The sequence below is a fragment of the Larus michahellis genome, chromosome 5 (assembly GCF_964199755.1).
Source record: "Larus michahellis chromosome 5, bLarMic1.1, whole genome shotgun sequence".
Taxonomy (NCBI): domain Eukaryota; kingdom Metazoa; phylum Chordata; class Aves; order Charadriiformes; family Laridae; genus Larus; species Larus michahellis.
Genome location: NC_133900.1, coordinates 62901380 through 62923303, shown reverse-complemented (window position 1 = coordinate 62923303; position 21924 = coordinate 62901380). Strand labels below are relative to the sequence as shown.

Here is a 21924-nt window from a genome sequence, read left to right as displayed (position 1 = left end):
ATTTTGGCAGATTTTTTAAATCGGGGATACGCAGTACTGTAAATGGGAACTTGTAAGGGACTTGGTGATCACATTCTTGCTCTTGGTGCTATATTCTTGCTTCCTGGGGCGCATCAAGAAGAGTGTGGCCAGCAGGTCAAGGGAGGTCATCCTCCCCCTCTATTCTGCCCTGGTGAGCCCGCACCTGGAGTACTGTGTCCAGTTCTGGGCTCCCCGGTTCAAGAAGGACAGGGAACTGCTGGAGAGGGTGCAGCAGAGGGCTACAAGATGATTAGGGGACTGGAACACCTCTCTTATGAAGAAAGGCTGAGGGATTTGGGTCTCTTCAGTCTGGAAAAAAGACGGCTGAGGGGGGATCTTATCAACACTTACGAATACTTAAAGGATGGGTGTCAGGAGGATGGGGCCAGGCTCTTTCAGTGGTGCCCAGTGACAGGACAAGAGGTAATGGGCACAAAATTGAGCATAGGAAGCTCCACCTAAACATGAGGAGGAACTTCTTTACTTTGAGGGTGGCAGAGCACTGGAACAGGCTGCCCAGAGAGGTGGTGGAGTCTCCTTCCCCGGAGACATTCAAAACCCTCCTGGATGAGTTCCTGTGCAACCTGCTCTAGGTGAGCCTGCTCTGGCAGGGGGGTTGGACTAGATGATCTCCAGAGGTCCCTTCCAACCCTATGATTCTATAGACTCTATCGTATCCTGAACAAATAAACTTTTGCCCCTTTACTGGAGATACCCACAGTCACCCAGAAAGGTGTGAGCAGCAGAGCAACTACACCCTTAGCACATACAGACCAAAGCTCTTTGTGTAGGTGTAGCTGTCCTGGCAAAAAGAACTCTGCGTATTTTACTGCGCCAAAGGCAGGGAGGAGCAACGGTGCCTGCACTGCGGTACTGGGGCTGGCTAGGCTGGAGGTGATGAGAAGCGTTGCTTTCAAACTGCTTTGTCTCCTGCAGAAGCCATTAGGACAGTGTTTTTACCCAGCACATGCTGTGCCTTCTGGCCCCTGTGCTTGGGGAGAGCTCGGGAGCAGGCAGTGAGAGGGACGGATTGACCTGAAGATGGCATCAGCAATATTACCCTGCTTGGCTGCTGTCTCCATGAGTCCCTCGAGGCTCTTTCCTTTCATCTCTGCTTCTGGACCGTAGATTTTACTATGCATTTGCTGAATACATGTGTGATTTATATCAGTTCTCTCTCTTAAAAAGGCAAAAAGCCTGCTTTATAGGGCTGGTACGTTTACCATGTAGACACTTAGCTAGCTTCCCTGAAAGGAAAAGCAAGCAAGTTTTCTCCCTGAGCAGGGTTAAGTAGCTACATGAGCTCTGGAACCTGAAGTTCAAGAACCGTGGAGAATACAGGTTCTGAAAGATTCTGGACACAATTCTTTTTTTGCGATTCCCAAGGTCTGATTTTCATATTCTCCATGAAAAAACCTCAGTATATATTATTCTGTGTTACATTGTGGAAATTATGAAAATATCTGGTCCTAAACCTACTTTTTTTTAGTGTTATTTGGCCTCATAGTCAAGCTGAAGAAAAAAAAAAAAAACACAAACTGTGCAATGAGCAATATGCAAACATGTCAACATCAATTCAAGGAGACTGTATATCCTGAAACTTAAAAGAGAAAAAATTATTAATAAGCATTGATCTTGTCACTGTAAAAATGACACATTTTACTTGTTAATATACAATATGCAGTAGATGTAGCTATAGAAGTGTTAGGATTCTTAATACTCTTTCTGGCTTTGAAATGTCATTAAATCATACAGTACCATATTAATAATTAGGCATCCAAAATAAAGCAAAAGCATACCAAAAAGCACAAAAATCTGAGAAATAAAGGATCATCATAGGTAATAAATTAATTTGATAGAATGTCTTTCCAGACTTATAATTGTGTTTGTAATCTGTTTATACCAAGGGTATAATGTTTACTCAAGTGACTAAGACTGCTAGGTATCTCTAAGCAATAAATGGCAGCAAAATAGCGATGCTGATTTCATAAACGTGGGAAGCTTTAAACTTCTTTTTTCCATTGGCTGCCACTGGGGCTAGTCTGCTCCTCACCTCAGCCTGCGCACCCACCAGCAATGTCCTACAAGAAATCTCTGAAGGATCAGTAATAATGCAGGCTGGATCTGGTACCTAAATAAAGGGAAATAAATTTTAAAATTTGCTGGCCTGTGAGATAATTACTGCCACACACATGTACCAGTCTGCCAGTACCGTGCTAGCACTTTTTCTGTAGCATCACCAGTCGTTATTTTTCCCTCTGAGATGTACCTCTGATTCATGATTTCTCAGTGTTTTGTCAAAATCAGTTCAGTAAAAGATTCCTGCTGGGTCTAGATTGCTTGCACTATGGTTGTGTGATTTGACATAAACAGACGTTCAGGACTGAATAGCTGTCTTGCCATCACTGCAGACTTACACTGTACATAAAACAAATTCAACAAAGGCTAAATTACGCTTCCTTTAAGCATGCCTGCTTTCTGTTTCATGTATTACTGACAATCTACTAAGGAAGAAAATTACAGTCAAAAATCACGGCAATTCAGGTTGCCACAGAATGGAGAGACCAACCATACAAAACTTTAATTATCACAGTATGTGGAAGAAAAATTTACCCACATTTTCCTTAAACTGAAGAGCAGTGTCTTGCACAGTGTTACTTCTGGGCTAATGCTGAAATGAGCTTTGGAAAGTAAATCAATGAATAAAGGCTTAATACAGTAGATTTATGTATGCTGTCAGTTTCTAGGCAATATAATTATTGTCAGTTTTCTGCCTCTAGCTACTTCTTCAGCTTCTGGGAATAATGAGAGAATGTGTTCAGCCATGTGACAGTTTTTCCTTTGCAGAGCTAACCGCTGTTTCCCCCTTGGTGAATCTTGCATTTTAAAGAGCTCTCACACGTTCTTCCGTGAGAATTTTGTAAAATACCATGTGACAAAAAAAATCAATTTACAATATTGTAGCTGAGGTGGCTTTCCATATCACATAGGCTGCTGAGAAATCAGTCAAGCTTGGATCCACAGAAACGCGCTGCCTTAAATAAACTGGCAGCCAAAAGATGCAATCCCTCTGCTTTATAGAAGGCTGCAGAGTGACCATATGATAGATGGGTTTGACTCATGGTGACAATGCACTGCATAGTCAATCCCTTCTGAAAATTATTTATTAGAGACGTTCTTGCTTTCTTCTCTGTCTTGCTTATTGTCCTCTCTTTACACAGTTAGCCCGGAATGATCCCAGATCCTACCGTTTGAATGGCTGTCCTTACATCAGACTTACATCTGACTCTGAGAGCTGGTGAATTACTGTGCCATAAAGTCTAAACATTAGCAGTTGTTTAGTGTTTAGCCATTTTGGAGAAGCAGGACTGCTTTTTCTGATTTGTAGTCTTGATCTTGGTCAGGAGAACAGACACTTCCTAAACATGTTTTTCAGGCTTCTTTTAAATTAAACTACAGTGAGGATTGGTCTTGTTTTGTAATTCTGTGATGGTGTGAGAAATGACTGAGTAAATCCGTGCTACTGTAATTTGAATATGGAAAGTCATATAGGTTAAAGTAGTACGTAGCTTTCAGTACGGCTTCTATGTTCTACCTTCTCTTCCTTATAGGGCCATGAACTTTGGATCAAAACACTCAGAGAGGTGTATTTTTAACTAATAATGCGTGTTTGTGTTAGGAATAATGTTCTGGCCTGACTGCTTTGTTAATTTCTAGTCAGAAAGGAAGAGCGATATATCTTTTGTAGTCTGGGGTTTACTAGCAGGAAGGGATGTGATCAGTAACATCTGAGGTCAGACTAACTGGTTTCAGCTGCTGACTGTAGAATTAATGATATCCCTGTTTCATTGGAGGGAGGCAGGGGAAAATACCTCATGAAAAACAACAAAATTACTGTAAGAACTGCAGCTGAGAGGGTTTTATTTTGATCTGGATTTTTTTTTGTTTGTATGTAAAAGAGATTGACTTGACCTCTCTTATTCCTTCTAAGAAGTAACCGTCTTCATTTCTAGATAATTCATATTACAAACTAGGAACACGATGAAAACATTTTGAGAAATGGAAATGTGATCTTAAAACTCTCTTTCAAATTTTGTGGGAAAGAGATGATATGTCATTAATTTTTTTATCTTTGTAAATTTATGGGAAATTATAATACTTTCTACACATGAAAAAATTAATTAAAGTGCTAAAATATAGAAACTTGACAGTATTTTTCCTGTCGTTTTAATAAGACCTGACTAGAAATTAAATTGTTAGGTCAAAATCAGAAAAAGTATCCTAAAGATTTATTTAAACTTCAGAGTTATCATTCTGTAGAATAAATGTGCACAGAATGATGCAGTAGGAGGCCATAAAGCTTTTATGCTTTACAGACTAAATAGCTAAAGAAATTGTTTTAACTATGATACACCTGTAATGCACTGACACTTGGGGTGAAAACCCGGCATCAGTGCTCAAAAAAGACTATGATAGTTTAATGCAGCAAACGTAAAATTAGTGTTGTGGGGTAACGTGTTTCACGGAAGTGCTTGGTGTGTCAGTGGATTACTGCATCAGAGATTTGCCCAGGTTCTTAATTCTGGTTTAGGTTTTAAGCAGAAAAGGAGAAGGATTTGACTGAAGACAACACCTATTTCTGTATATCACAAAGTTATCAGAATCATTAATAGGATTGCTTTCCCTTGGTAAAGGGATGTGTTAAACCAGGATTAAAATGTGCTATATGGAGTTATTTTAAGATATTTGGACAGTAGCTTCTAAAGCCATTATTAGAGATAATAAGATTAATAATAAAAGGATAAGCTTCATTTTGTCAGCCACACAAGGTGAAGCGTAGTCTTGCGTGTTTTCCCGAGAACTAGGCAAATGTTTCAAGGGACTATAAAGCAACATTTAGATGGCTACTCTAATGAGCAGTGAATATATGGGAGAAAAGCTCAAGAAGTATCTAACCTGGGCAGACGTTAGCTCAGAAACAGGGTTAACTTACTGATCTCTGTGGGTTGTCTATATTGGAAGAACGTTTTTAGAAAAAAAGGGAAAAATATTTAAAGAACAACAAAATTTGAAAATACCTTTCTTGCATATGCAATCATAGAATGGTTTAGGTTGGAAGGGACCTTAAAGATCGTCTAGTTCCAACCCCCTGCCCTGGGCAGGGACACCTCCCACTAGACCAGGCTGCTCAAAGCCCCATCCAGCCTGGCCTTGAACACTTCCAGGGATGGGGCATCCACAGCTTCCCTGGGCAAGCGGTTCCAGTGCCTCACCACCCTCACAGTAAAGAATTTCTTTCTGACATCTAAATCTAAATCTCACCTCTTTCAGTTTAAAACCATTACCCCTCGTCCTATCACTGTGCTCCCTGAGTCCCTCCCCATTTCTCCTGTAGGCCCCTTATGAAATACCACTGACTTTTCTAATTCTTCCTTTCCTCTTCTAACATTTAAAATTGTTAGCTGTGTGTAACTATGGAGGAAAAACCTCCAAACTTGAACACGAATTGGGCTGAAGTAAAATAGATACGTCAGAAGAAAGCCTGGAATAGTAGGTCTGAGAAGTGTGAATTGCCCCATGTCCCCATGGGCTCTGCCTGGAGTAGCTTCACTGACCTGCTAGGACTCTTTCAGGCGCGCGCTGGAGTAACACAGCACAGGTAATGTGGCACTGAGGAACTGACTTTTGCCTGCCTTCAGTGTGTTATCAGCAACAGTGGACAATTAAGTAGCTGATGGGGTCCTTTTGCTCAGATGACGTAACCCACCAGAGCAATTCACAATTTGCGGTAAAAGCCAGCCTGCGGTTTGGGCTCTTGTCTGATGTCGGTGAAATCTAGGCAACTTACAGGGAAGTGGGAAATAGTGAGGTATATACTGTGGTATTAGCCAAGAAGCTGTTGCAAATTATCAAGCTAATTAAAAATTCAAAGTTCTTTAAATATCTGATAATACTATCTTTGCATATCATATTAAGACAGTAACAAATTATTTGAAAGTCATAAAATTCATTAAAGTTAACATTTTTAGAATAAGTATTTACAGTTCCTTAAACTTTTGTTGTTAACATAAGAAGACAATGAATAGAAATGCGACTATTTCGGACTGCAAAATCACATGATGTAGTTTATTATAAAATATTATTCTACCATTTGTGCTTAAAAGCTTTAGTAAATTTTCAGTGGTATTAATGGGAATCTTCTGCATAAATCTCATATATATCAGTCCAAGATGCTGATATGTTCATTTGATTGTTACTGATATGCAGGGTTTGTAGATTATGATGCTTTCTTTTTCATTCGTTTGTTGTCCAGCCATGTGATGTATTTGAAAATCAGTTGTGCAAAGTGTTAGGAGTGGACCCGTAACAATTAATTTCTTGATTAAAGTCACCTACATAGCTTTAACTCTGCTAAAATGTTAGCTTTTTTTCTTACATTGTAGTTTTTTCTTTATATATTCTTGTTATGATTCTAGCAGCTGCTAGCACCTACCATGTGTGGAGAAGTCCATCCATAACAAACATTACACCCTGTGGTCTTTGTTCAGGATGTGCTAAAGGTGTTCCTTACAATGTCAAATCTAATTGTTTCACCACATTTTTATTACTAACTTGTGTTTTATAAATGTTAAATCACAACCTTTTCAATGCAGGGGTCTTAGGCTTCTTGATTTTACAGTGGCATTATCTGAAAGACCCCAAAATACTTTAATTTCGGTGATGATATGGAATTTGTTTCAGGTGTTGGTTTGAGTTCTCCCAGAAGAATCTGTGATCCTCTGAGCTCCACCTTTGACAAATTTGTCTTCAGTCTTAACCAAACCTGATTTTTGTATAAGTGTCTCTGGAGAGGGTTTCATGAAGTTAGTTCTCTTCCTGTAGGACACGTAACTACATATAGTTACAGAAAAGTTGTTTGTTTGTTGTTTTTTGTCTTTGTTTTTGTTTGTTTTTTTGTGTGTAAATAAATAGCAGTGTATGTCATTTGGAAGATAGGAAATCTAGAAAACTCATAAGGAAGCCAAGAACAATAGGGGAGAAACCCAAAGCTAATGATAATGAGGAGTCAGAGAAGTCCTAGTCCTGCTATAGATCCATTACTAACTGGAGATAATGAAATCATTAATAATGATATAGAACGTGTAGAAATATTTAGTAAGAGTTTCTGTTCTGTACTTGGAAAGCCATGTGTTTGCATTCCATGAGGATAAGAAAGTACTTTGCAGGGTACAGATAGTCACTAAAGGATAAACACTTTTAGAGTTGCAGATAATTTGTACCAAACAGTCTTTAAAGAACTAGAAAGAAATCTGGTAAGCTGGTAATTTTTAACAAATCCTGAAGTACTAGATAAAATTCAGAAGAGAGAAAATGTAAAAAAAAAAAAAAAAAAAAAAGACAAGTTGGGTGAGGCAGCCAATTGTAGTATGTTTAGATGGATTGAAAAGCTTAGACAGAAGTGTACAAATCTTTAATTTTTTTTTCTACATTTCAGTATGTTCTATCACCTGGAAGTAGAAATTGAAAAATTAATGTTAGAAATTATGTTTAATAGGAGAAGTGATTGAGTAGTGGTTTGAGGTGCTGTACATTGCAGAGATCACGTCAGATGATCTAATGGCTTCTTCTGGGTTTTGACTTGAACAATACATCAAACGCTTCCACTGTATTTTAAAGCTGGGAAACAGATCTAAACGTTATCTGAACGTTATGTGTCTGTTTATTCTGAGAGTAACAAAGGGTGGAAAGACATTTTCTTTTAAAATAACTTTTGCATGGTGTTCTTCAATAATAATTTTTCTCATGTTTCTTGGCAGACAAGAAAGTTTCTTTTCCTGAAAATATGTAAATGTGTATGTATATTTATATATATGCATTTCTTCACAGAAAAATTAGTACATGGAAACAATTTACAAAGAAAAAAGGCTTTCAGAGAAAGTATTTCCAACTTTCTACAGAGAGCTGTGACATGCAGGGCACTGAAATCATACCTTGAGTACAGGCTTCCCTTAAAGCGGGGCATTGATGCGGTGTCTGCTCACTGGAACAGGTTCAGGCAGGATGCTGGGGCTTTTGCAAAGTTACAGAGCACATCTGACAGTCAGCAAATAGATGTTATTTGATGGGGAAAAGGGATTATATTCTTTTGATACATGGGATAGGATTTGAAGAAGGATTTGTGGGCCCGAAACCTTGTCTGATTTTTCCAACTGCACTGAATTTATGATATATGTGTTATTATGCTACCTTTTAGTAATACATGCAGTAATGTGTATTATCTTTAATACCGTTATTTGCTGGCAAATCAATAAGTTCTAAAAGGTATTATCTCTTCTCACAACCCTTGTCTTACTTAGATCCTTAAAACTTCTTGGCTACAGCAACTCTATTTGTAAGCATATGTCCTGGTAAACGTTAGAGTTCAAAGTATGATGAGATAAGATGTACGATATCTTACAGTGATCACATTCTAGTGTCAGAATATTCAGCTCAGTAAATTGTTTCAAATATATCCTAGATGGATATGTCCTTGCCTGTATTTTTTTTTGTTTAGTTTTGGCTTTTCTTTCATAACACAACCATTCTCCCTGGTTTATAAAATGTCAAGGTCAAAGGGAGGTGAAGCTGAATGGTGCTGGGAATCTGAGATGCAAATAAGTTTTAGATAATCCATGTGATGCTCAGAGGCCATCTAGTTTCACAGAGCCATTAGCATTCAGGGACGCTCATTAGCACTCAGGCATCCAGTCAGTATGCATTAGCAAAATGAGATGTGTTGATTAAAGTTACAAATTACGTGTTGAATGCTTAGACTTTAAACCACGGTGGCTTCACATTTATGAGAGTATATTCTCTACTTCCACATTAAAAATGTTGACTCTTTCTAATCTTCAGTGCTTTTTGTGAGTGTGTGAATGTGTTCACGTCTGTTTGTGTGTATGGGAGGAGAAAGAAGTGGAAGCGTGGGTGGAAGAGAAGGTGAGAAGTCAATGCAATTTAAATATTTGATGGTTTTGTTTTGAAAAATCTTTGAAAAATTTACGGTCAGGACTGCCACTGCTCTGATAGTAAAGTAAATTTGAAATATGATTAAAAGTACTAAAGAGACTAGGAGGATTTTAACCTTTAATCTGTGTTATCGTAGGTATAGACTGAGGAGAGGGGAGCTTACATTGTTTATACACAAATAACCCATTGTTTTAATGGGACTTAAGAACTAACATTTAAACGAAGTTTGGCTTATACTTCAAGGGATAATCAGCATGTATTATCTGATAATATTTCAGAGCTTCAAGTGAGATCTGGCTAAAACCAGGGGATTAAGTGGAAAATAATAATATGCTAGTTTAATGTCTATGTTAACATTAAATTTTATCACGGTGTGTCATGCTTATATTACATGGGGCTATCTTGTGTAAACATAATAAACAAGGATACTGTACTTAACATTAGGCTATCAGCATTTTGGATAGCATTAGTAAAATTTATCATCCTTATTGTGCAACGTGCATCATTGCAGATACTCTAGAACAGTTATCTTAAGCAAACATAGCATGCCAGTCTAATCTCTAACAATACCACTCTTCAACACTGTCAAGGCAAGGTACATCAAGCTGTGAGTTTAATCAGATACATAGTTCATACTCTGAAGTATAGAAATTTTTGCTGAGCATCTTCAGCTAAACCTTCTTTCTAATTGCTGTATAGAAAAGAGTATCATAGAGCCTTACCAGCTAAATAACTGAAGTAACTATTTGCTAGCAGTTTCACACAGCCTAAACTGAGTGGCAAGTAAGGATGCTGCTCCAGCAGCTAACACTTGTTCTTACATTTTGTGGTTCCAGGGAAGGGTAAGGGAAGATCAGTTGTTTTCATCTAACATAGTCATCTGCATAATAAGTTGTGCAAGGCTCATATTGTGAAAGTGACTTATTTGCAAGACTAATAAGCAAGTAGTTTATTTATCATCTTTCTCAGTAAACAGTGTCTAATAGCTGCATCTGAGAAGGGTCATGAAGAAGGTAAGAATGATTCTGGGCATGACTCAGCACAGAATTTCATATTTTTTCTGGGTCTGAAACAGGTATTTGAATAGATACGCTAAATCACATCGTTTTATGCAAAACCACATTCCTTTTAGGAGGAAAAGGGTCTTGCGATGTTACTTAAAACAAGGTCTTTGTGGGGAAAGCCTTGCTGCAGGTGCAGATCGACTTTGAACATGAGGTACTGTATTGGAAAAACAGCATAGCAGAACCTTCTGTTTTTCTTTTCCTGATTGTATTCCCTTAAGAACTTTCTTAGCCGGTTAGATGGAAGCGCCAGCTCAATATCAGATGCAGAGTCCAGCTCAGTATCCTGTTTCTGATAGTGATGTCTCTGCTCCTGGACAGGCCACCACTTGGCAGCATCCATCAGCATCTTGGGTAGTGTCAGGGGGTGGTGGTCACTGTTAGGAGTGCTCTGTTTAACGTCTCTCTCCAGTTCCCTGGCTTTTCCACTTGTGATGCTTTGACCCCTTCCTTTATTTCATTTGTTGTAGTCTGGGATCATTTGATTTCTCCCCGTTTGGTTTTCTGTAGCTCTCTTGGCTCCCTGCAAGGAGTTTGAGTTTGTGAGAAATCACCATTGGCAGCAGCATGGGTGGGCTTTGAGTCATGATGGTCAGAATGCAGGATGCTTAGTCCTGCAATCAACATTCGTATTTTACATCTACGTGATGTTTCCTCCTTGAAGTAAACTTTTACATTCTGTGTTTACAATGATAACAGAATCCGTTTCCTGCTTCTTGGTTTCTTTTTCTTGGATCCTTCATTTTTAAATCATCATTCCTTTGGGGTTTTTTGTGTTTTGTTGTTTGTTCTTTTGGTTTGTGTTTTTTTTTTTTTGTCAGTTGCATCTGCGTTATTTGAACTGCAGATTCTGTGCTTCAGGGACAAGGCTGTTTGTCTCAAGACAGCTTATTCCTGGGGTGATCCAACAAAGATATCTGCCAACATGAGATGCCAAAACCATAGAATTATAAAGACAGAAAGTGTAGGGTAAGCCTGGTATTTTTCAGTCTGTCCTGACCTGGAGGTAACACTTGTACTGTCATGTTTAATAGGGGTCAATAGGTTTCTCCCTTATTTTGCGTACTTTTATTTCAGATCTGTTCATATTTTTGGGCTCCATGACATTTTCTGACACTGAGTTTCATAATTTGATTTATGTAGTTCATACTACGTAAAAAAAAAAAAAAAAATATCTTTCCTATTGATTTAAATCTTTTGTTCTGATTTTGCCTTAAAGAATTGCCAGCTTTTGCTTTGTAGCTGTCTCTAAACACCAGGGACAGTTATGATTCCTTCAGAAGAAATCATAGGTTGTTCTGTCAGGCAATGACTGTATTCAAAACCATTAGAACCAAGGCCTGTTTTAAATTAAATTGCTTATAATTATAAAGAGTGGTTTCCTTACAGCAGCAGGATCCTCAAGACATTACTGACTGAATTATTTTCCATCTAGTTATTAATAGCATTGACAAATCATGTTCTTATGAAGCTAAAACTTGTGTGCAAAATGGTATTCTTTTCTGTACTTTGGAATCTGGAATCAATCTTTAAACAGAAAGCCAAAAATTTTATTAAACTGACACTTCAGGCTCATTTCAGATCTTTGTATCTTGTTTTTTAGCTTCATAGTCATTGGGATGAGCTTTGTGATTATTCCCAAGTAAATGACGAATAAGGCTATTAGAAAGACACACTCTGATGAACTTGTTAAGTGTTTTTAACATATTTTTGTTTAAATGCCTATTTTGTGCTGTTACCAGACAGAAAAGGGCTTTATTTTCACAATAAATACACATGTGCAATTAGTATTAGACATTTTTCCATAAGACTTTTAGGAGAAATAGTAATCTGGTTTTCCTTGGCGCTAAGAATGCGTGCTTTTAACTGAAGTAAGTAGAAGTAGCAAAATTTCAGCATATATTAAAAAAAAAAAAAAAAAAGGTTTTTGCTACCCAGATATGATTCAGGCGTTTCGCAGAGTGTGCCAGTCTTAGTGAAGATTTCTGAGGTGAGGAAATTGCATGTTTGGGGTGAATTCCGGTTGTTACCCATCTTTTCAGAAGATGACTTGTCACTGATGCAGGGAGCGCATGTAGGCCCTGTTACGATAGCCAGGGTGCTTTTGGTTGATTTTTTTTGAAATCTGAGAATAAACAAAAAGATCTAAATTTGCCTTATGGAGCTTTCAAAATCAGTTGGGAAGAGAGACACGTAATGAGTTTGTTTTTCTCCTGTTTTGTCACTTTTTATCATGTTTCAAATATACAGAAACATTTCACAGAAAAAAAAAATTCATAAAGGTCACCAGTGCTTTCATACTTGGGAGTTCTGAGAGGTATATTTAATCCCTGGCAGACTTTTAACCTTTTCTAGCTTACAATAAGTTTGCCATCCTTTTAAAACCCTTTGATTGTATGGCTTTTGTTCCCCTGAAAGGGGGACAGGGCTGCCTGGTTACTCAAGCAGATGCCAGGCTTCTGATTTGCATTTGATGAAAGCCACTTGTGAAAGGAGAATCAATGCTCAGATTTACAAACAGTAAAAGTGGGTATTGGCTTGTCATTTCTTCCTAGGTTGTTGTCCTATAAAGCTGCTCAAGTTCCTCTCTTTGCAAGAAAGTCTTCCTGCTATCCCTGCTGCCTGTGAACGCTATGTTAGATCGAGATGAAGGGTGAGTAATTCTTTTTACCTCCATTATCTGGTTGTTTGGCTTTTCTTTTTTTTTTTTTTTATTTAACAGCAAAAAAAGAAAAGGAAAAAGAGAATGAAAATGCTGCCATTTGGAATAATGCATTATAAGTTGATGAACCATAATAACCAAACTGTGTGTCTGAAGGGGCCTAATTACAGAACACCAGAGGCACAAGAGGGAGGTTATTGTGGACAACAAAATAGCGCTCTAATAATGCTGTCACTGTACTTAGTACAGCATCAGCATTAGTCCATGTGGTTATATCCAGGTAGAGAATGGAACAGAATGCATCAAGAACAACAACAGAAATGAGTCTGAAAGGGTTATATATCAAATCAAAGCTAGCAGGGAGAGAGACATTATTTTGAATGAGGTTAACTGAGAGCAAAATGGCAGTGACTGAACCAGTTTTTCTAAAATAAGGGTGGTTTTGACTAGTCTATGTGTAAGCTCCCACTGATTAATGTGTAAGGAGTGTATATGTATGTTGACGTGTATAGTAGTAAGAGAATCAGAAAGGATGGGTGGTTGAAGCACAATCTATTAAGAGTCCTTTTTATGCCATGAGATCAGCTGTTACAGGCTATACCAACAGCAGTACCCAGTAAGAAGAGCTGTGGATGTATCTTTCCTACTATAAAAGGATGTCTACCCTTTTTACTTTGGATATGTGGCATAGCCTAATTGTTTCATGCCTAAGGCATCAGTAGAAAAAACACATTGTCAATAATGTGGCCTAATAAAAGGACTATAGGAGAGGTGTTGCCATTTCCCTTTAGTATAAACTTGAATGAATCTAACTTGCTTTGGCTTGGATGTCCTACCTCACTAGGCACGCTCCATAAACCCTCTTCACTGTGATAAAACATAGCCGTTCTAACAGAGAAGCTGAAAGTTTCACGTGTGCAAGAGGAGGAATATTTTTTTGTAGTGCAGGAGGTCAGATAAAAAACTCACCCACAAGCAATAGGGCTGAATATAAATCTCAAGGTATCCAAAAGTTCGTTCCTTTGTCTTGGCTATTTCTGTTTTTTCTGTACCACACAGTGCGGTGCAGTGCACAGACTCATGAGCTAGATCTAAATGAGCTGTTGCAAATGAAGCTGGTTCTGCAGTGTCGGTGGTAAAGCACCTCTTGGGCTAGCTTAGCTTTCTTCCTATGATGCAGTAGCTGTGCTCAGTATGAGATAAATCGCCTTTAGTAGATTTATACCATAACAACATCAGTGAACTGCATCCAGTTTGGCTAGTGCCAGTTTGGAGATCTCTGAATGTAGTTCATTATTTTTATTTTTTTTTTGTAATTCTAGATGGTTGTGTATGTGGGTATTGCTAACAGATCTATCAATGATCACCTTACTTGTGTCAACTTTTACTCTCGCTCATATTTTCCAAACCCGTGTGTGCATCAAATACGCCAAAACATTTTTCAAATGTAATATTGAGGGGTTATTTCTGTAGGTGAACAAATACTTTAGTATGTCATAAAATTACAGCCAAAACTTTAGTTTGTACTTTTGGTTTTATAGTGCATATATTTCATGCATTTATTTTTCAGAATTATAATTTCCCATTTTTAAAAAAGATTATTGCTGTAATATCAGACAGCTTCCCTTTAAAAAAAAAAACCAAAACACAAAATTTCCTTGTGTAGCAGCTACTTGCCACTTGGCCCACAGGGAGATCAGTCAGGCTGTTGTGCGAGGTAGATCTCCACACTTGGAACCTGAAGGTAGGAATATCTCCACAGAAACTCCAGGTTTAAAGATTGTCATTGCTGGGGTTTTGTTTGTTTGCTTGTTTTGGTTTGGTGGTTTTTTGTTGTTTGGGGTTTTTTTTATATGTAAAATAAGCAAGGTTGTGTAACTTGCTCTCTTCTAGGCCTGGCTTTTAGTCCGCAAGTATGATTCAGTTTTAAAGCCTGACAGCAGGAATCAGGACATGAATTTGATGGGCTCCATCACGTGAAACTTCATACTTTGTCTGGTTGTTTAATTTCAGAGAGTATAAAATGAAAGATTTTCATCCTCATGTCAAGTACTGTGGTATACCTATATCTGTTGTAATACAGGAGTGTATGACCTAGTGTAATGATGGCCACGTGAAACATGTAGTAAGAACTGGCTAGTGTGTGGAAATTTGACTGATTATATGTCGAAATAAATAGTTAATGTGAGTAGTTAGAGCGAACCCTCTTGGCTCAAGGTGTTACTGTTGCCTTCTCTGATCAGATTTGAATTACTTATGTACATTTATTGGGGGATCAGATCACACTCTGGCTCAGTTTTTAGGTTGTAGGCATTCTGAAACACTTAGTATTCAGGATCAAAGTTTGAAACAGCCTTGGACAGCTGCAGGCACCAGGAAACAAATAAAGGGCCAGTTTTTCATGCAGACGTATGACCAGGAGACAGGGCTGGGTAAGCACTACTTCCAGGCAGCCACAATCTTTTCGTACTCATGAGAACCACTTCTCTGACAGTACTATAGCAGCTATACCCTTTTCCCTTTCTCTGCTGTCTTCCAGTTGCCCAAGTAGCTGAACTTTCTTTTCAGTTAACAGATTCCACTACAGACTTTACTGTCTTACAGTTCTCTCCCTTTTCTGTCATGGACTCAAAGCTGGATACTTCTTAATGGCCTTTGCAAACTGAGTTTCTTTCCTGTTGTTGTTTTGCATACTATGTGTATATCTTTTCCGGTCTTTATCATTCCCATTTCATGCCCTCTCTGCATGTGCCTCTTACCTGACAGCTCTCTTTGTGACTTGACTCTTATGGGCTGACTCTTCCATGCACTTGAAAATAGACCCTCTTATTTTGGCACTGCACCACTGCACACCTCGTTCCCTCTTCAAGTCTCATTAAATCCATTTCTCTCAGCTTACCACCCTTTGCTACATCTGCTCTGGTGCAACCTAGTTCTTAGTTGTGTGCATGTCTGAAAACAAAAGAACAAAATACCTATAACTGTAAAGGAAAAAAAAAAAGAAATTCAAGACTCGGAACACCATCCTGCAAATAAAAATACCTCTAGAGTTATCTGTATGCTCCCTTATCCCATCATCAGTCATCACTTCTTCACAATTATCTTACCAAGATTCCACACTTCAGATAGGGGACCTGACTTTCTGAGTTGTCTGTAAAGTGCAATCTTTTCTGACACGCTGTGAAAAACAACAGACTTGTTTTGTTGGGAACCCAGGTGTTTGTCTGTGTACTCAGAAAGAGAGTTACAGTGAGAGTTCATTTTCTGTGATCTCTTTTGTATTTCAGATGGAACAGATGGCTGAGCAAAATAAACATCTGTATGTGAACTGTAAAGTGTTCAGTTACCAATGTAAAGGGAGACCTGGACGTCAATACTTATCCACAAATGATTTCTGGGGGAAGAATAGGAAAATTTTGATTTAACACTTAAATCATCAAGTAGAAATTTGCTGAGAAATAACAAAAAAAAAAAAGAAAAGGAAATCACTGACTGTGGCATCAGTAATCTGCCCCATATGATACAAAACAGCACAATGTAAACATCTCTGTTCTTGCAGGATTTCTATTATAATCATTTTACTGTGAGCGTTCCTGTAAGCTAAGGCAAAGAGGAAGTCAAGGGCACTGTCTGTTGCCTGCTGATCGTCTGTTGTCCTTGCCTCTACTTTCTTTGATGCATGGAAATTACAATACAATTATTTGAAACATGCTAATAATTGCCTTAGCTGGTATTTGTGTGGCCGTGCCCCAGAATTTCTGTTGTAGTCAGTATTTGAGCTATGACTTCTTTACTGAAATTGGACTCTCCAACTTTACTTTGATTCTCTTCTGTCTGCTTTAGGGAACAGTTCAGGAGGCAAGCAGATGTTTCAGTTAGTGGGTTTTCTGTAGCCCATCTACTGTCACTATGTTTTAAAAAGGGATAATTTGTTTCATACTGGATAACATAGTTAAGGTTTTTAAGGGAAGATAATATCTTCTGTTAGACCTACTGATGCCGTGACAGGTGTGTGAGTGAGATACAAGCAAGCTTTTTGGATGCAGAGGCTCTACTATAACGTATTCGGTAGTTACTCCCCTTTCTCCTAGCCATTTCCCTCTGCTATGCCTGAGGTTTTGTATTGCTGTATCTGTTTTGTTTGACTAACACATAACTGTATTGTGGAAGTTGTTACAAGTTGAGAAGAAGGATTTGACATCTGTGTGTGGAATAATTGATGCTTTGGACTCCTGGAAAATTGTTGGAGGCTATTTGCTCTTGTTCGGTGGCTGCTACTTGGATGATGGGGAGGAATTTATTTCCTTGTTCTAAGCACACTGGCAGGAACAGATGTTTCTTTTTTTTCTTCTTCTTCTATTTCTCTCTCTTTTTCTAGTGAATATAACATGAACTCCTAGTTTGTTATCCAACAAAGATGACAATCTGCAAGCCTGGAGTCTCTACTTCTGTAATTGTTGTTTGATTCAACAGTTATCAATAAACACAGTAATCAAATCATTAGCAGCAAAAATAATTTAACTTTTATAACCTCACTTTTTATATTTTCAAGATACCTGTTGTGAGAAATAGGGCATCTGAAACTTCTCAGAACTTGTTTTAGATTGTACCATCTTGGATGAAATCCTGATTCTACAGAAGTTAACAGCAGAGTGCCAGCTGACATTGATGGAGCTAGGAATTTAATGGAGCTTCAATTTCTAACACATTTAATGACTCGTTTTAGGCATAGGTATATTTAAATGAGGACCCCAACAATGGAAAGTTCTAAATGTTTGTTTAATGCACATATTCTGAGATGAACCTGCTTATTTCTTTACAAGATTGAGTTGGGGTTTTTTTGGTGTGTGTGTGGTTTTTTGTTTTTTCTTTTTTTTTTTTTACTGAAGTGAACTGAATGCAGAAGTTATTTCCATTGCACACCTAGTCCTACTTTTAATGTCAGTTGAGTATGGTTGAAGGGGTTTTATTTCAATGGTAAGACCAAGACCCCAAGATTTTAGAAACTAGGAGACCCCAATATCAAATCTAAACGTCCTCAAGGGTTTTATCTGCACATAGTTCTATCTTTTTTATTTTTAAAACTTACCTTTGTTCTATGCCAATAAATTGAAATTCTAAAGTGGTGTTAATGCTGTTGTAATAAATTAGTCTTGCCTTGCAGTACTGAAGAATAAAGAACAAATTAGGGCATTAAAAAAACCTTGGATATATTCATAATACCAGAGCAGCCAAATTTCAGTTCTTGAAATCTTTGATATTTTACTTGTCTCCCATTTGTCTTGGACTCACTTTGAGCTTTACCTAGTTCTTTTGCAACAAACAACAAAGTCCATTTGATGCTCTCTTCTAATTTAAGACTTCCGCACGAAATGGATGTGTAACTTCAGTATCCTTGGTGCTCTTATTACTTCTTTTTCCTTCACGTCTTTGAGAAAGCTGAGTGCTAAACTATCCTATCGTAGATAACAGAAGAAAAGGAGGAGTAAATGAACAAAAGTTGATTTTTGGTGCACTAGGCATACCTAGTTTTCATTTTCAAAACTCTTTTTTTTTCTTTTTCTGAATAAAGCCACCCAGCCTAACCTGTTTGTTTTAATTCTGTATTCAAAGGAGAAATTAAAAACATACAAGTCATTCTAAATGGATGCTGTACAAAATTGAACTCAGCTTTAGGAACAATAAGCAGCATGAAATTCAGGACTTGGAAAGGAGCACACCATGCTAAGGCAGTCATTCAGGCACATAAAGTACTTTTCTTTAAACCTTAATGAGCAGAGCTGGAATCTGTCTCGAATTTTTCCTCAGTCAGATTTTTCCTTCTTTAGCTGTTCTTGACTAAATTGCATTAAACAATTGCATTGCCTGTCTGCCACACAGCTGCAATGTTGGGAGGCACTTATGTTCCATAGTGTATAAATAGCACAAGGAGGACTTCCTGTTTCATTTGAGGTTGTGTCTCCCCCTTACCCAGCTGACAAAAATAAGGAAAAAAAAACCCTAAAAAATACAAAAAGTTTTAGCAAAGCAAGTGGGATAACATGAAACATAATGTTCTTGTGGGTGTACTTGTCTGTGACAAATCAATATTCGTTGTACTTTTACTTGAAATGTGAAATGAAAAATAGAAAAGACCACAAAACAATAGTTTAGATGGAAAATATTGTGTTATTTTGAAAACTATGATGTTAATTTCAGTTTTTCAGCTGGCTCTGCTTTTTAATAATACTTTCTATTTCAGTCGTCTGTATTTGTTTTTTATCACATACTTTTCTCAATGTACTTGATTGCATTCAGGGTGGATATAAAGTATAAAAATTACATATTTATGTAAAATAATCTGTAAATCACCTGGGAACACAACAGTACTAGAAGCAGATATGCAAAAGCCTATATTTTAAAGTTCATCAGGTTTTCTCCCTCTTGGAAAAATAGAACAAAGAGTAGGATCAGGAGCCAAGTATATCCTCAGTCTAAAAATAATCAAAGCTGAGGGTTGCAAGCCAGAGGACTCCCTCTTTCCTCAGCTACTTGAATGGATCACAGTGATACAACTAGGTGTTAACCACAGGATCAGAATTTTTCTTAATCCAAACAAATCCAAGGCCATGGCAGATGTGAGAAGCACGAGTACCTTTTGTTGCATGTGAGAGTAATGTAAGAAGAGCAGCTGCAGAGCTGCAGTTTCAAGTGGACACGAGTAGCGTGTTGTAATCTATTTTAGAAGTGAGGAAGGAATGGATTACTGCAGTCTGAACTACAGCTGAAAGGAGAGGTCTTGGCCTTGCAAAGGAAGCATCGGAGGGGAAAAATTTCACTCATCTCCAGATATCTGTAGGCAGCCATATGCTGGACTAGATGTCGCTCATGTGAATCTATTTGAACTAAATGCAGAAGTATCTCCTAATTTGAAATTGGAGGCAACTTTGTGGTTTCTTCATAACATTTCCTGCAGGCATAAATATTACTTATGAATTATATTAGCTGGGAAGCAGAAACTTAGCCCTCATTCAAGGTTTGATTGTGACTGGGTAACTAGGCACAGGTGCTTTATTTTAAATCAGTGGAAAGCACATCTACTGGCAAGCTGATAACAGTTCATTCTAAAACCTTTCTAGTGGATTTGCAGGCATAGTTTAGTCAAAACTAGTAGTGTCACTGCAGTTCACAGGATCCACCTGAAGTAAGGTATTCTGAAGGTCTGAAAATTTCTGACAATTCCTTTTTTCCCTGTATGAAGTCAAAGATAATGTCAATGCTAAGAAGAGGTGGGAAGGTCTGTGAGCAAAGTCCTAATTATCCGAGAGATCTTGGTGCCCTGCTTTTCTCCTAGGAAATGTTGAACACTTAAATTTTGCCAGGTATGAGGCACAAGTGTCCATCCTGAAAGTCCCTGTTTGAAGCTGAGGAGAATCAATCCATGAAGCCTAGAGATCTGGTCGGAGTGGGTCTGGAAAGGTGCCGATAAAGAAAGGTTTGGGCAACTAAAGGACTTCTCCCTTGAAGCTTTTCCTGTGCCCTATTGCGAATGAGTTTGAGTGAAGAACCAATCTTTGACTGTTATTAAGGCAAGTGTGAGGATTAGGGATGGGAGAGAAAGTGTGTAATGCTGATTCTGGTTGGACTGGAAAGGGGCTGATGAGGATCAGGTGTAAAAAAAAAAAAAACAGTATGTGAACAGGGATTTAATGTCATTATTATAATTGGAATGTACAAAGGGGCTTTTCTAATTTTGAGGTTCCTGGTTTTGCAATTGGTAAAATACTCTTTTGACTAGTATAATATGTAACAAATGGCAGAGCCTTGGATATTTTCCACTTAGACCCTAGGTATTTATGCACTAGTTATATTGTATTTTTGTGTGCAGTATATTACATTCAAGCATTTTATTGGATTATTAATATTTAACTTTTTTTTTAATGAATGAAGTGCTTTTGAATTGTTTCTGAGAGTTGGCTTCAGCACAGACTGTGTTGGATATAACTTGATATGGCCCTGAAAACATAGGCAGTGTCAGGGAGGGCAAAATAATTTTGGCAGTTCTGTTAGTTTTAAATTGGCTTAAGCATTTCCTTCCCTTGATCAATTCACTCATTTCTACCCAAATTTAATTCCCTCAGTTGGGCTTATATGACTACTTATAGTCCTAACTGTTGAAACAGATCACCAAATACCTTTTTGGATTGATGCTGTTCACAGTCTAGTCCCATAGTTAGGGCAGACTTGCTTAGTAGAATTTTGCTGCTTAGAAATACGGTTTTGAAATTCTGGATTTAGGCAGCGTATCATCCTTTCTCGGCTTTTTGTTTGCAGTTCTACATGCCTACCCTCTGCCACATCACTCACTGCAGCTGCCAATGCAGCTGGTTTGGGGTCATGTTGTGAACCAAATCTTCTAGTGGCTTACCAGGCAAAAAATTCTGGGTAGCAATCCCTGCATTTAGCACTAGATCTAGCAATGATTACACCACTAAAACGAAAGCATGAGTGTCTTTACTGATGTCTCTGCTGCTACTGTATCTCCAAGAAAATGTTTTTAAGAAAAACTCCATAGTATAAATATAGAGTTCTGACCTTTGCTGGCCAGTGATATTCTCTAGAACTCCACGAAATATTTTTATTTTTACCTTTGTACCTAGGTACCATAAACAAATCGGAATTTACAGCAAAGAGGAAAACTGGTAGAAGAGCCTGAATCGTGACTAACAAAATGTAGTCCTGAGCATGACTTTTCAACCAGCAAGCAAGAAAGGCTTTATGCTTGCAAAGCCACATGTTGAACCAAAAGAGCAATAAAATAAAAGGCAATAGAGAACTTGTCAGATTTGTCAATTTTAACAGGTCTACACTCCTCATCAACAAGTTCAATATCAGTTGAGTGTATTTTCAGTACATTACACTCAATTTTGTTAAATTTAGCAGTAAGATCATTAGGCAAAACTGTGTAGGAAAGTATCTAAGGGTTGATGCAAAGAAATAATAGGTCTATTTACAAGGTTATGTTCTTGAATCTTAGCGTTCCATTTCATTTTGGGAAAAAATTGAATTTTTACATGAAGGTGAGGGTTTTCTTATTAAACTATGTACATTTCATTTTATGAAACATCAAGAGTACCTCCCACTCCACATCCTAGTGCATGTGCACCTGGTTTCTTTGGCAATTCAACA

General features: G+C 37.8%; 1 protein-coding gene across 2 annotated transcripts in view; it reads left to right on the top strand.

Moving 5' to 3' along the window:
- LDB2 (LIM domain binding 2) overlaps positions 1-21924 on the top strand; it is a 397269-nt gene that overhangs the window by 9110 nt on the left and 366235 nt on the right. For both annotated transcript variants that reach the window (XM_074587651.1, XM_074587652.1), the window contains exon 2: positions 12650-12747. In XM_074587651.1, the coding sequence (XP_074443752.1) occupies positions 12728-12747 (20 nt within the window). In that variant the 5' untranslated portion in view covers positions 12650-12727. The remainder of the gene's footprint in view (positions 1-12649; positions 12748-21924) is intronic.